The sequence below is a fragment of the Microcaecilia unicolor genome, chromosome 8 (assembly GCF_901765095.1).
Source record: "Microcaecilia unicolor chromosome 8, aMicUni1.1, whole genome shotgun sequence".
NCBI lineage: Eukaryota > Metazoa > Chordata > Amphibia > Gymnophiona > Siphonopidae > Microcaecilia > Microcaecilia unicolor.
Window position 1 is genome coordinate 33,120,785 of NC_044038.1, and position 12,752 is coordinate 33,133,536.

The 12,752-nt window shown below is 43.1% G+C and overlaps 1 protein-coding gene across 4 annotated transcripts in view; it reads left to right on the top strand.

The window, feature by feature from the left end:
* Positions 1-12,752, top strand: part of MARF1 (meiosis regulator and mRNA stability factor 1) — a 104,485-nt gene that overhangs the window by 72,680 nt on the left and 19,053 nt on the right. For all 4 annotated transcript variants that reach the window (XM_030213631.1, XM_030213633.1, XM_030213632.1 and 1 more), the window contains 3 exons: positions 1,418-1,645; positions 8,469-8,699; positions 9,844-10,056. In XM_030213631.1, the coding sequence (XP_030069491.1) occupies positions 1,418-1,645; positions 8,469-8,699; positions 9,844-10,056 (672 nt within the window). The remainder of the gene's footprint in view (positions 1-1,417; positions 1,646-8,468; positions 8,700-9,843; positions 10,057-12,752) is intronic.

A 12,752-nucleotide genomic window follows, 5' to 3' on the forward strand; every position in this document is an offset into this window, starting at 1 on the left:
GGTGTTTCTTTGCTGTAAAGCTATTATAGAGAACTGAGTGTTTTTTCTTTAGTTTGACACAAACAGGAAGCAAGAAGCAGTATATATTTGAAACTAGTAAGAAATGCCCGTTTCTGGCAAAAATGAAACGGGTGCTAGCAGGGTAATCCCCCCCCCCCCCGTCCTCCCTCCCTCCCGAGTTGCAGACACCCCCTCCATGCCTCCGTTCCGAGTTGCACACCTCTCCTCTTCGTCCCTCAGTGATGTGGTTGCGAGGGCCGCCCCGCCCTCAACGTCATCGCGTTTTGACGCGAGGGCCGCCCCGCCCTCAACGTCATCGCGTTTTGACGCGAGGGCGGAGCTACAGTGACTGGAGCCTGCAGGCCAAACTGGATATCTCAGGCGCCTCAAGTTTCCGGCTTGAGGCTTCAAAGTGCCTTTTATATATATAGATCTTGTTGACTGTGCTGTATTTGCCTCGACTTTGAAATTACCCAGCAGTTATTGCTGGTTATTGCTTCAGTCTTAGCCCAGAAGGAAAGAGAGACAGATCTCTTTCCAGAGGCTTTGTGAACAGTTCTATATCCTGACCTTCACAGGTACTATTTAGACAGTATATAGATGCTTAGGTAGTGTTATAATTGATCCATATTTCAGTTAACTGTTGTTGTATGTTAATTGCACATTTTTTGTTCATTATTCCAGTGTGAGAATAAACACATTTGTTTGTTTGTTCTACCTGTCTGGATTGATAAAGAATCCTGGTGGTTTGGGTGTTGGGTCTTTGAGTGCTTTCTGGGAACTGTGGGACCACTGGGAGTGTGGCCCCCAGTAACCTAGAAATCGCTGGGGATATTTGGAGAGCGTAAGACTCGCCCAGAGGCGGTTGTGACCCAGTTAGTGGGAGGAGGGTGCTAGTGTAGAGCACAAGCGGCAGGTTTAGGCAGACCTGAGCTGTGCTGAGGATAGACCCTCTAAGTGGCCATGGGATAACCCCAGGCAGATGGCTAGGTGCTTCTTGACAGACATATCAAATACCTTAAATAAATCTGAGTACTGGTCTCAATATTGCCAGTACCAGGATAAGTGCCAGTGGCCACTTTATACTCAAACATTTAGCATTGGTATCCAGGTACAGCCCAGGGCTGAATGTCTGAGTATCAAAAGTCCACTGTGGCCAGCATTTAAAGTAAACACCGTCTGCTGAGGGCTGAATATTAACCCAAAAGTAATTCCTTCTTCAAAGGTTCAGTTTTGGTTTCAATAACCTGCAATGGAAATGTTTTCAGTATTGGTTTGAGTTGACATCTAACAGGATTCTTGTTTTGTCTGTGCCAGCAATAAACAATTTTTAAAAATGTGTAGATACTTCCTTTTGTATTTAAGTCCGGATCACCCAGTCAGTGAATTTCCTCAATACTGGACACTTTTTATTTAGGTATTGGAATGTGGAGAGGAGAAGATCCTAATCCTCACAGAAATGGAACGGCTGAAAGCTTTAGCTGCCCAGTTTGTTAAACTGCTGCGATTTCAGAAAGACAACTGCCTTATGATGACTGAGCTGCTAACAGAGTATGGCAAAACATTTGGCTACACCTTGCGCCTCCATGACTACGATGTTAGTTCAGTTCCAGCTTTAATACAGAAACTTTGCCATGTTGTGAAGGTAAGTTTAGAGCAGGCTTCTGCTTTGTTCTTTGAGAGTTAGTAATTATTGGCAACAATCCCATTGGTAATTTTTACCTGCAAGCTTTGCACCAATAATTAAAGCAAAACCACACTGATGTTCCTTTTTGTCTACCTGAGCAGTTCAGAATGAATGGGTTGTGCCCCTTAGCCAACAGATGGAGACAGATTTAAGAGTTATGATGCCTGCTCTATAAAAGGCACCATGGAGCCACTATCTCTCCAGCTAGTGATGGGCTTTCTGTGCAGTCGAGGACCAGTCTAGTGAGGTTGCTTCTGGCCCATTTGAAGAACTTGTGACTAATGGTCAGAAGCTATCCAGGGTCCTGCCAGGTGCTGCAGATTTTTAGATACCTGGAAGAGTACATGTCTCTCTGTTCATATGTTTGAATATGATAAAGGTACAATTCTGAAGTGAGGTCCCCAAAGCTAACAGACAGCAGCACAGTTTAGCTGCAGGAAGGAGTTTTTTCTACCTCACTCTCCCTGAGGCAGTGTCACACCAGGAGTGGCACAGGAAACAGGTCCCTGAGGCAGCATGCTGCTGAGTGAATCGATGCTGGTAACAGGGCACATAAATGCCGTTCCTTAGCATCCCCCCAGACTAGTTCAGAACTTGTGGGTATTATGTCCGTTGAACAGATATATAAAAATACTGAATTGTTGGATCTGCACACAGGCCTAATAGAGAATAGCACAATTTTGTATATCCAGCAGGTGAAAGATGACGTATTCCGTAGCTTCTGGACTAGTTAAGTAGGCTAGCTCCTGATCCAGTTGGTTAATTGGTTTCTAGTTGAGCAAGGGGAGTGACCAGAAAAGATTTCAGGGGATATACCTAGAAGACTCTGCTTCCTCTCCCCACCCCCCCACCCCCAACTGCCACTCTCCTCTTCCATGGAGCCAAAAAAAAATTGTAAAGGAATTTTCACAACTGTAACTGGGGGGACTGAGCTTGACATAAGCATTGGTAAGGCTCGCTTCGCTGCCTGCTTACTTGATTCTAGTTAAAGAAGAGGTTACTTGTGCGCCATGAAATGTAGTTTAATTTTGCGGCGTTTCCCACACTTCCCTTCAGTCTGTCACAGCACAGTGTTTTTTTAATTACTTTCCAGCATATTCTCTACTTAATGCTGCAATCCTTCAGAAACTAGCTGTAAATACAGACCAGGGTGGACTCGGTGATTGGCCTTCTCAATTTCGAGGTAGACAACCTTTCTTTCGCTTGGATAGGAAATCTGGCTCCCAGCCAGAGCTTCAGCAAACTCTGTGCATGCCTGCCAACAATGGAGTCCAGGTTCAATCCTCAAGAGTTTGAGTTGGGGGTCATCTTTCCAGATTTCTCGAGAGTTTGATGACCCAGCATGGGTCACATACAGGAGACTGTCTTGTTTTCAACTTTGCACCAGTGCATTCAGACTCTGTGTACTTGGCTCCTTGTGATGACCAAAGAAGTAGGACATATTTTGTGTTTTTGAAATCTAGAACAGGACCAGTGGGTCTTAGACATCATCAGAGGTGGCTACAAATTGGAGTTCTGCCTTATCATGGGTTTCTTTTTAGAATCCCCTTGTGGTCATCTATTCAAGTAGGCAGTGGTCAGTCCACATTAACCTTTCTGAGGGAGCTGGATTGTTCCTTTTCGATAGCTGAACAAGGCCTAGGAAGATACTCAATTTACTTTGTGGTTCCCAAAAAGAATGACACCTACCATCCTGTTCTAGATTTCAGGAAACTAAACCATTGCGAGTTTCTCACTTCAGGATGAAAAGGGTACACTTTATGATGGCCTTAGTTTGGGCGGACAAATAGTTAACATTCTGGACCTCACAAAGGTGTATGTTCACATTCCAATCTGGCCTCCGCAGCAGGGGTTCTTGCCATCCTAAATCATCATTTCTAGTTTTAGGTAATGCCATTCAGTTTGGCCAGAGCTCCATAAACGTTTTCAAAGTCATGGTGGTCGTAGCAGCCTTCCTCAGATGAGAAGTCAATTCATCCTTATCTGGACGATTGAATCAGTGGTTCTTGAGGTTTACCATCCTAGATCAGCATTTCCAGTTTCAGGCAATGCCATTCAGTTTGGCCAGAGCTCCATAAACATTTTCAAAGTCATGGTAGTCATAGCAGCCGTCATCAGATGAGGAGTCAATTCATCCTTATCTGGACGATTGACTAATCAATCAAGACCTACCAAGACAGCTTGCAAGGAAACTGCAGAATGGTGCAACTACTCCAGTCTCTAGGCTATGTAGTTATTTCGCAAAGAGCAAGCTCATCCCAATGCGGACTCTGGAGTACCTGGGAGTTCTGTTCGACAAGAAACAGGAAAAAGTGTTTTTCAGACCACAGACAGCTGAAACTTCAAACTCAAATATGACACTTAGAGCAGCAGTACAGTCCTTGGACTGAAATTATTCCCAGACTTTAGGCTCTATGTTGGCGACCTTGGAGGCAGTTCTATGGGCTAGAGCTCCTTTCTCTCAGGACTACCAATGTCATCTCCCTTGGACTCTGCTGACGAAATCAAATCAGTCAGCAATCATTTATGGCAAAATAGGGTTACCATATGGCTCCAGAAAAAGGAGGACGGATTGAGCCAGCCGGGTTTTACTTCCATTGCTTTCAATGGAAAGCAATTGCTTTCAATGGAAGTAATTGAGCCAGCCGGGCTTTACTTCCATTGCTTTCCATGGCTCAGTGCGTCCTCCTTTTTCTGGAGCCATATGGTAACCCTAGCAAAATATATTCTACAAGCTCAGACAGCTCAAACTGATCAGATCCTACTTTGACCAATCTTCTTTTGCCCTGCTAGTTCAATCACTCGTTCTCTCTCATACAGATTAGTATAACGGTCTATACAGGCCTGCCCATAAAATTGATGTCCAGACTCCAACTAATACAGAACACTTCAGCCTGGCTGATCTTCAGATTACAAAAATTTGACAGAATCACACCTTACTTGAAACAAATACACTGGCTTCCAACCCTGAAGAGAATGCTATTCAAAGCTACCTGTCTATTTCTTTCAAGTCATATATGGATCAACTTCAGCAATGCTGAACGACATCTTTAAAAGCTTCATATTCAGGCACTCCACTTGACTACAACACCTCTTGAAATTCAGTATTCCAAGGGTGAAAAATGTTTGCTTCTTCAAATACTTGTAATGCTTTATTTTCCTTAAAGATCATTCCCCTATGGAATTCCCTACCTACCTCAATCCATCTGGAATTCTCCTATTTTACCTTTAGGAGGAAAACTGAAAACTTTCATATTCAATGATTAATGACTAGTGAGAAACCATATATCGCCCTGTGTGTTACCGACTAACAACTATTCCAATATGTATTATGTTTACACAGAATATAAAACCAGTGCAATATGTAGTATGTTCATGCAAATTGTAAAATTGTTCTATAATTCTCTTTGTGAGATGTTTTCTAAACCACTGATGTAATTCTAGGAAAATCACTTAGCTTTGATGTGAACTGTGGTGAACTCTTTTGGGAATAAGGTGGAATACAAGCAATAAATTGAAATTGAAGGCAAGTGGTCAGAGATGGAAACCTCATGGTCAATAAATCTGTAGCTTAGTGTGATCAGAAAATCTCTGCTAACCGTTTTCTCAGAATGCGTTCAGACTCGGAGTCTCTTCCTACAATGCCACAGCAGTGATGTATGTGAACAAACATGGAGCAACTCTCAGCCATTATATAGTTTGAGTCATGCCGCCTCTTCAGCTGGGTGAAGAAGCACTTTGTCAGTCTTTCAGCAGCGCATAATGCAGGAATGCAGAATGTTCAAACGGACTTTCTCAGCACATACTCCCTAGAACAAGGGCATGGGAGCTATCCACACAGCATTCCACCTCATTGCAAATCGCTGAGGTTGACTAATGATGGTTTTAATGGCGACAAGCAAGAATGCAAACTATCATACTGTTTCAGTCATTATAGGGAACCTGTTACAATGAGTCTGAATGCACTGGTGCAACTCTGGCCACGGATGGTCTCCTGTATGTATTTCTTCTGTGGCCGATGCTGAGTCATTTCTTACATCACACAGGATTAAATTCAGGTCTGGTGATCCTGGTGGCCCTGGATTGACCAAGATCAACATGGTATACAGATTTGATTCGACTGCAAGTTAGCCAGCCCTTCAGATTGGGCCTTGACATAATAGACAAGAGTCTATTATGTCAAGGTCCAATTTTATTGAGGATCCATCCCACTTTAGTCTTATGACCTGGCTCTTGAAAGGTCAAGGTTAAGACCTAAAGGATTTTTCAGAAGTGATCACTACATTGCTCCAGGCAACATCCACGGCATATGAAAGAGTCTGAAGTACTCTTGAAAGTTGGTGTTCTGAGAGTGCCCTGTCTCCATTTTACTCTTAAATTCTCCAAATTCTAGCTTTTTATTTTCAGGAAAGTTTAATCCTTGCCTCCTTGAAAAGTTCAGGTGGCAGCCTTAGCATGTCTCTTAGGGGTCACTTGTGAAATTCTTCTGTAGTGGCAAATCCAGATGTCATTTATTTTTTTAAAGGGTGTTGGTTGTCTTAGTCCACACTTTATGCAGTTTGTCCCAAGTGGAAGCTTAATCTTGTCTTTTAAGACTCTTTTAAACCTTTGAAGTAATCAACTTTAAGATCTCATTATAAAGACCATTTTTTTCTGGTAGCGTTTGTATCAGCTAGAAAAGTCTCTGAACTTATGGTTTTCTCCTGTAGGGATCCTTCTCTTTGTATTACAGAGGCAGGGTCTCTCTTTAAATTGTGCCTTCCTTCACTCCAAAAGTTATTTCTCCATTCCATTTAAATCAGCTGGTGGACCTCCCTTCTCTTTAGACAGAGAACTAAGGAGATTAGTTCATTACTTTGAGATTTTTGGACCTGTTAAGAGAGCATTGTTTAGATTTTTGGAAGTGACCAATTATTTTCAGAAATTACATAACCTTTTCATTCTGTTTGATAAAACAGAGAAAGGAGAAGCAACTTCTAAGGCTACCATTGCCTGATGGTTAAAGGAAACCATTTCCTCTGCCTTTCTCCTTGCCGGTTGTCAGCCACCCCCCCCCCCCCCCCCCCCCAAGTTGAAGGCTTGCTCCACTAAAGGGGTGACACATTCTTGAGTGGTGTCTCATTCAGTTCTCACTAAGTAAGATTTGCAAAGTAGCGACTTGATCCTCTCCTTATCTTCTCTTTCTGCTATATCCATCCTGTAATGCCTAGATAGAATGCTACCTTTGGTGCCTCTGTTATCAGGGCAGTTGCAGCTGAGTTGCACCCTACTTCAGAACTTGCAGGATGTAAAAAGAAAAAGCAATTCTCAGTTAGTTGGGGGATACTAAAGAAGGAGAAATTGTGACTTAACTGATTCAATTTTCTTTCCTTTAGTCCCTCCAGATTATCCAGAAACCTCCCTATTTTGTAATTTCTTCTTGTAAGCATATATCTTGCTGTTACCTCTATGTTCAAGGCTCACTAATATTTTTGTATAATTAGAAATCTTTTCAAATGGTAAAAGACAAAGTTATTTCTTTACATGTTTTCTGTTACTTTTCTGCTGTTTTGTTACTCATACTGAATTGTTGGAGCTGCACATAGGTCTAATAGAGCACAGCACAATTCTCTGTTCTTTATCTCCACCTGCTGGTCAATGGACATAACACTCACAAGCTCTGGACTAGTCTGGAGGGACTAAAGGAAAGAAAATTATCAGGTAAGCAATAATTCTCTGAAGGTGTGCCAATTTTCTATGTCATGTGATCCAAAAAGGTTGCAAATGGCTATAATAGAACAAACTACAGCTGTATTCTCTGCACAAGACAAGGTAAAAGCCCTGACTTGATGCGTCCTGTCAGTATCTATAGCCTGTTGGGAGCAAATGTCTACAAAAGACAACTGTAGAGCTGCTGCTACATAGTTTTACAACACATTTATTTCCTAGATCATACTTCCAATGCAAATAGTGCAGTGGGACAAGTAGTTTTAAAGAACCTTTGCTTAGATGGTATCAACTTTCTCAAAACTAAAGAATTCTTGGGCTGTCAATCTGCCAGTGCTAATACATTCCACCTGTAGAAAAATCTTATTGAAAGAAACCTTTTATTTTTCCAAAGGGAACCCTAATTGTTGATTTCTTTTTGATTGAAAAGACAACTTCCTCCTCCTTCTCCGCCCCCCCCCCCCCCCCCCCCCCCCCCCAATATTCAGCACTATTTAACTAGCCAGGAACAGCTCCTAGCCAGTAGCCGGTTAAATAGCACTTAACTGGCTATCTGTGAATATTCAGTGGGAGACTGCCTGTTATCTCTAGCTTAATATTTGCTGTCTGCGCTTAGCAGCTAATCGATTATATCACTTGATGTAACCTGCTATCAGCAAATATTCAGCGCATCGCTGGCTGTTTGGCGGTCAAATCAAGCCGCCTAAATAGCAGACCTGTGTTTTGGCCAGCCAGCGCTGAATATTGGCTTAGCCAGTTAAGTTTAAACTGGCCAAAAATAAACCATATATTCAATGCCAATCACAGGAAACAGCCCAGCATCGAATATCGAGCCTCACTGCTTTTTACAGTTGCTACAGAAATGTGTTTTTAAAAATTGTTTTTCTAATGCTATGACTTGTCTTAATTGTACTTTTTTTTTTGTAAATTAAACTCACAGGTCCAGGTAAAATTGTCTGCCTCTTCAAAATTTTCCACCAGTGGTTCACCATCTGAGCTGGGAAAGATAAATGGTCTTAAGTCTATTAAATGGCAATGTGAGTTTAAATAACCTTAATTATTTTTTTTTCTGTAGGTGGCAGATACAGAGTCTGGCAAACAGATTCAGCTGATAAACAGGAAATCTTTACGTACTTTAACTGCACAGCTGTTGGTGCTATTAATGTCTTTGGATGGAACACACACACTCACTGTTGACCAGCTTAGACGGCATTATGAAGATATCCACAAAGTTCCCCTCAATCCATGTGAATATGGGTTCATGTCCTTGACAGAGCTTTTGAAGAGTTTGCCTTACTTGGTTGAAGTATGTATGTAGTGTGTTCAAGGCACTTTTTTTTTTCCTTTATAAAGCTGCAGTCATAGGGTGAATTTGTTGTGAAGAATCCACATTGGATAGTCCTGTGGAGCTCTTCTGTGAATAAAGTGAACAATTTAAAATCAGACATTATCCCACGATGGGAGTGTCTGTACAGCACATTGCTCAGATGGGAGCATTGTGCTAAAACCATTTTATGGTCAAAGGCAACAGGTTCTGCTGTTTAAAAGTGAGTGACAGGATTGAAAACGATTCTGTTTTGTTAGAAAGAAAAAAAAAACTAGCATCCTTTTGGAACCACCTGGGATGCTGGGTTGCTTATGAGAGATCATTCTGGGACTGTCTGGGCAGAGTTTTGCCTTTTAGCTCTCAAGGGAGGGTTCAGTAAAATTGATAAGTTTAACTATATCTGTTTGAAATCCATTAATACACTTTTACAAATTTTTTTCAGCAGAGCCTTAAGGAACCATTTGGTCTTTGTTTTGACATTGTCCCAGATTGCAGTAGTACTCCCTCCTCTTTCCAGCACCGCCTTCAAAATGGTGGCGCCCTGAGATTTGCTGGGCGAGGCTTCCCTACCATATTGTACTTCTGTATTATGTACTAGACTTCTACAAATCTAAATTTTGTAACTGCCTTTTTAGCAATATGTAAGCCACATTGACCCTGCCATACGATGGGAAATTCCCTGCCCATTCATTGCATTACATGTGACCTACACTAGGGGGTAATGGAGCTTTCTTGGCAATTGACTATGCTTGGGTGTATAATTAAGTTCCTAGCTGTTGCAGTACAGGTCCACATTACTGGTGTTAATTGCAAATAGGGTAGTAACGGGCAAGATAATTCAACAAATATAATTGAGGGGGAAATGCAAAGAAATTAGTCTAGATTGGGAAGAAGTTAAGATGATGGTCTTGCAACCGTGACAGTATGGTGACAAGAAGTGATTAGCAGTACGGTATTAGAAATGAGCCTCAGTGATTTGGACTATTTTTTAAGCATCGCAGTAGTTTGCTGTAGCTATTGATGTGTTATCCTTAGTATGTTCTGTAGCATGACGAGTGGTAGGTGTCTGTGGTAAGGCCTTTAGTTAGAGCAGAAGTTTGATGGAATTTTTGCTCCTATACAGGTTTTTTACAGTGATGCGGCTGAGGAATGTGTGAGGCTCACCACTTTATATTTTTTTGCAAAGAACGTGAGGTCTCTGCTTCACACCTACCATTACCAGCAGATATTCCTTCATGAGTTCTCCACAGCCTATGGCAAATATGTTGGAGAGGCACTGCATCCCAAATCTTATGGCTATAATAGCGTGGAGGAAATCTTAGGAGCCATCCCTCAGGTATTTACTTTGGAGTATCTACTCATTTTTTTGAAGGGGAGGGGTGGATTCTGCAAGCCTTATTAGCTTAATTTTTTTCCAAGTCGGATTCTTTAGCAAGTCATTAGCATTTGTAAGGGTCTGTTTCTTGAGGTCATGCTTTCCTCAGGAACCACCTCTTGTACCAAAAAAAAATGTTACATAGTGATAGCTGTTTTGTTTTGGGTTTTTTGTTTTTTTAGCTAATCCAGGTGCTTGACCTTGACAGTTAATGCTACTCCTTTTAAAACATCGCATTTATAGGATTTTGTTTTTATTTTTCAAACTTAGGCTTGATATATTGAATCTCCTTAAGAAGCAGATCTGTTGTCCCTGCCCTCTTCTTCCTCCCCCCTCCCTAAAGCTGCTTACAGTATTACAAAATGTGAGTGACTAGAAAGAGGAATATCAATAAATAGAGGAAATCTGATTCAGATCTTATCAGTGTGTGCATTAACTTCTGAAGGGAGGTTTCTGGGAAATAAAAGGTCGCAGCTGTGCCTTCATATAAAATCCTCCTGTGGCCAAATAGAAGGTTAACGAGACTAGGAAGTGATCATCTAAAATCTTTACTTTGAAAATAAACAGACTTGAATGTTTTCCTATTCCTATGATTTTCAGTCTTTTTGGGGCCCCCTTTGGGAAGAGAGAGGGTGCTTCTCAGAATAAAGCATACCCTCGATTCCTCCTTAATGCTGTCTCCACCCTTAGTCTCTCCACATTCTCCCAATGTATATTGCTGGCCCCTTGGTGCATGTCAGTTACACTTGTGCCCAAACTCCTGTGCTATTACCTGTCTTACAGGAGCTTAGACACCACAGGGTTCAGACCTCACTGAGGCCCTGATGATCAGTTCCCCACTCTGTTCCAAAACAGCGCAGGGAATTAACTCCCCAATGATCAACGCTAATAACTTGCAAATTAAAGCATGTTATTAGCGTTGATCATCCTGGGAAAGTACAGAAGGATCCCAAAAGCCCAGACCTGTCAAACAGGGGCTGGAGGTCCATAGGACCCCCTGACCCCCTTTCAAAGCAAGGCCCTCACATCCAAAAAAATATACTTGGCAGCCCAAGTGGGTGGCCGACACAAGCCCCCCCCCCCCCCCCCCCCCCCCCACACCTCACTTTCTTGGTGTGTCGTGGCAAACCCACCTGGCCACTCCCCGTACCTCAGCGTTGGTCCCTCCTCTTTCCAGCACCGCTTTCAAAATGGTGGCGCCCTGAGATGTGCTGGGAGAGGCTTCCCTACCATATTGTACTTCTGCATTATGTACTAGACTTCTACAAATCTAAATTTTGTAACTGCTTTTAAAGCAATATGTAAGCCACATTGAGCCTGCCATACGATAGGAAAATGTGGGCTACAGATGCAATAAATAATTATAAGGGAGAAACTCCATTGCTGTCCCTGGAGGGGGGGGGTGTGGGTGCTTGGGGGAGGGGTCACTAGGCCACCAGGGCCTTGTTTTAGGAGGTGGGTCTGGGGGTCCTATGGAACCCCAGGACACGGTAGCAGCCTGGGCTCACAGTAACAGCCCAGGCTGCTTGACTCTGGGGGGTGGGGGGGGGGCGGAAACAGAGCCTTAACCTCAGAGCTGGCTTAGGGTTAAGATGCTTTTCCACCCCTACGATAAGAGTGCTGCTCTACTACTTGACATTTCTAAAGCGCTACTAGGGTTACGCAGCGCTGTACAATTTAACATAGAAGGACAATCCCTGCTCAAGGAGCTTACAATCTAAAGGACAAATGTACAGTCAGTCAAATTGGGGCAGTCTAGATTTCCTGAAAGGTATAAAGGTTAGGTGCCGAAAGCAACATTGAAGAAGGTGGGCTTTGAGCAAAGATTTGAAGATGGGTAGGGAGGGGGCTTGGCGTAAGGGCTCAGGAAGTTTATTCCAAGCGTAGGGTGAGGCGAGGCAAAATGGGCGGAGCCTGGAGTTGGCGGTGGTGGAGAAGGGTACTGAGAGGAGGGATTTGTCCTGTGAGCGGAGGTTACGGGCGGGAACGTAAGGGGAAATGAGGGTAGAGAGGTAATGAGGGGCTGCAGACTGAGTGCATTTGTATGTAAGAAGGAGAAGCTTGAACTGTATGCGGTATCTGATTGGAAGCCACTGAAGTGACCTGAGGAGAGGGGTGATATGAGTATATCGGTTCAGGCGGAATATAAGACGTGCAGCAGAGTTCTGAACGGATTGAAGGGGAGATAGATGGCTAAGTGGGAGGCCAGTGAGGAGTAGGTTGCAGTCGTCAAGGCTCTCTGATCATAGGGGCAGATTACAAGCAGAACTAATTTAAATCTGTGCGCTATTGCATCACTCAGGTGCTGTTTGCCTGATAGTCATAGGAGCACAGGTAAATGCGGTCGCAGTGCTTTTTATGTGCTGGTACGGCATACCGGCACCTTTTTTTTTTTTTTTTTTTTTATCTAGGGCCAGTTCACCTGCCCGCCCTTAGCTCCCCCGACAGCCCTGCTTTCTGTTCCTGTCACCCGACGTGTTTAAATCTTTTATTTATTTATTTTTTTACCTGAAGTCGCAGCGGCGGCGTTAGTGAAAGGACCAGGCTCGCCGCCTCCAGCCTTCCCTTCGTTCCCTCTGTGTCCCGCCTTCCTCTGACATTGTTTCCTGTTTCCGTGAGGGCGGGACACTGAGAGGGAATGAAGGGAAGGCTGGAGG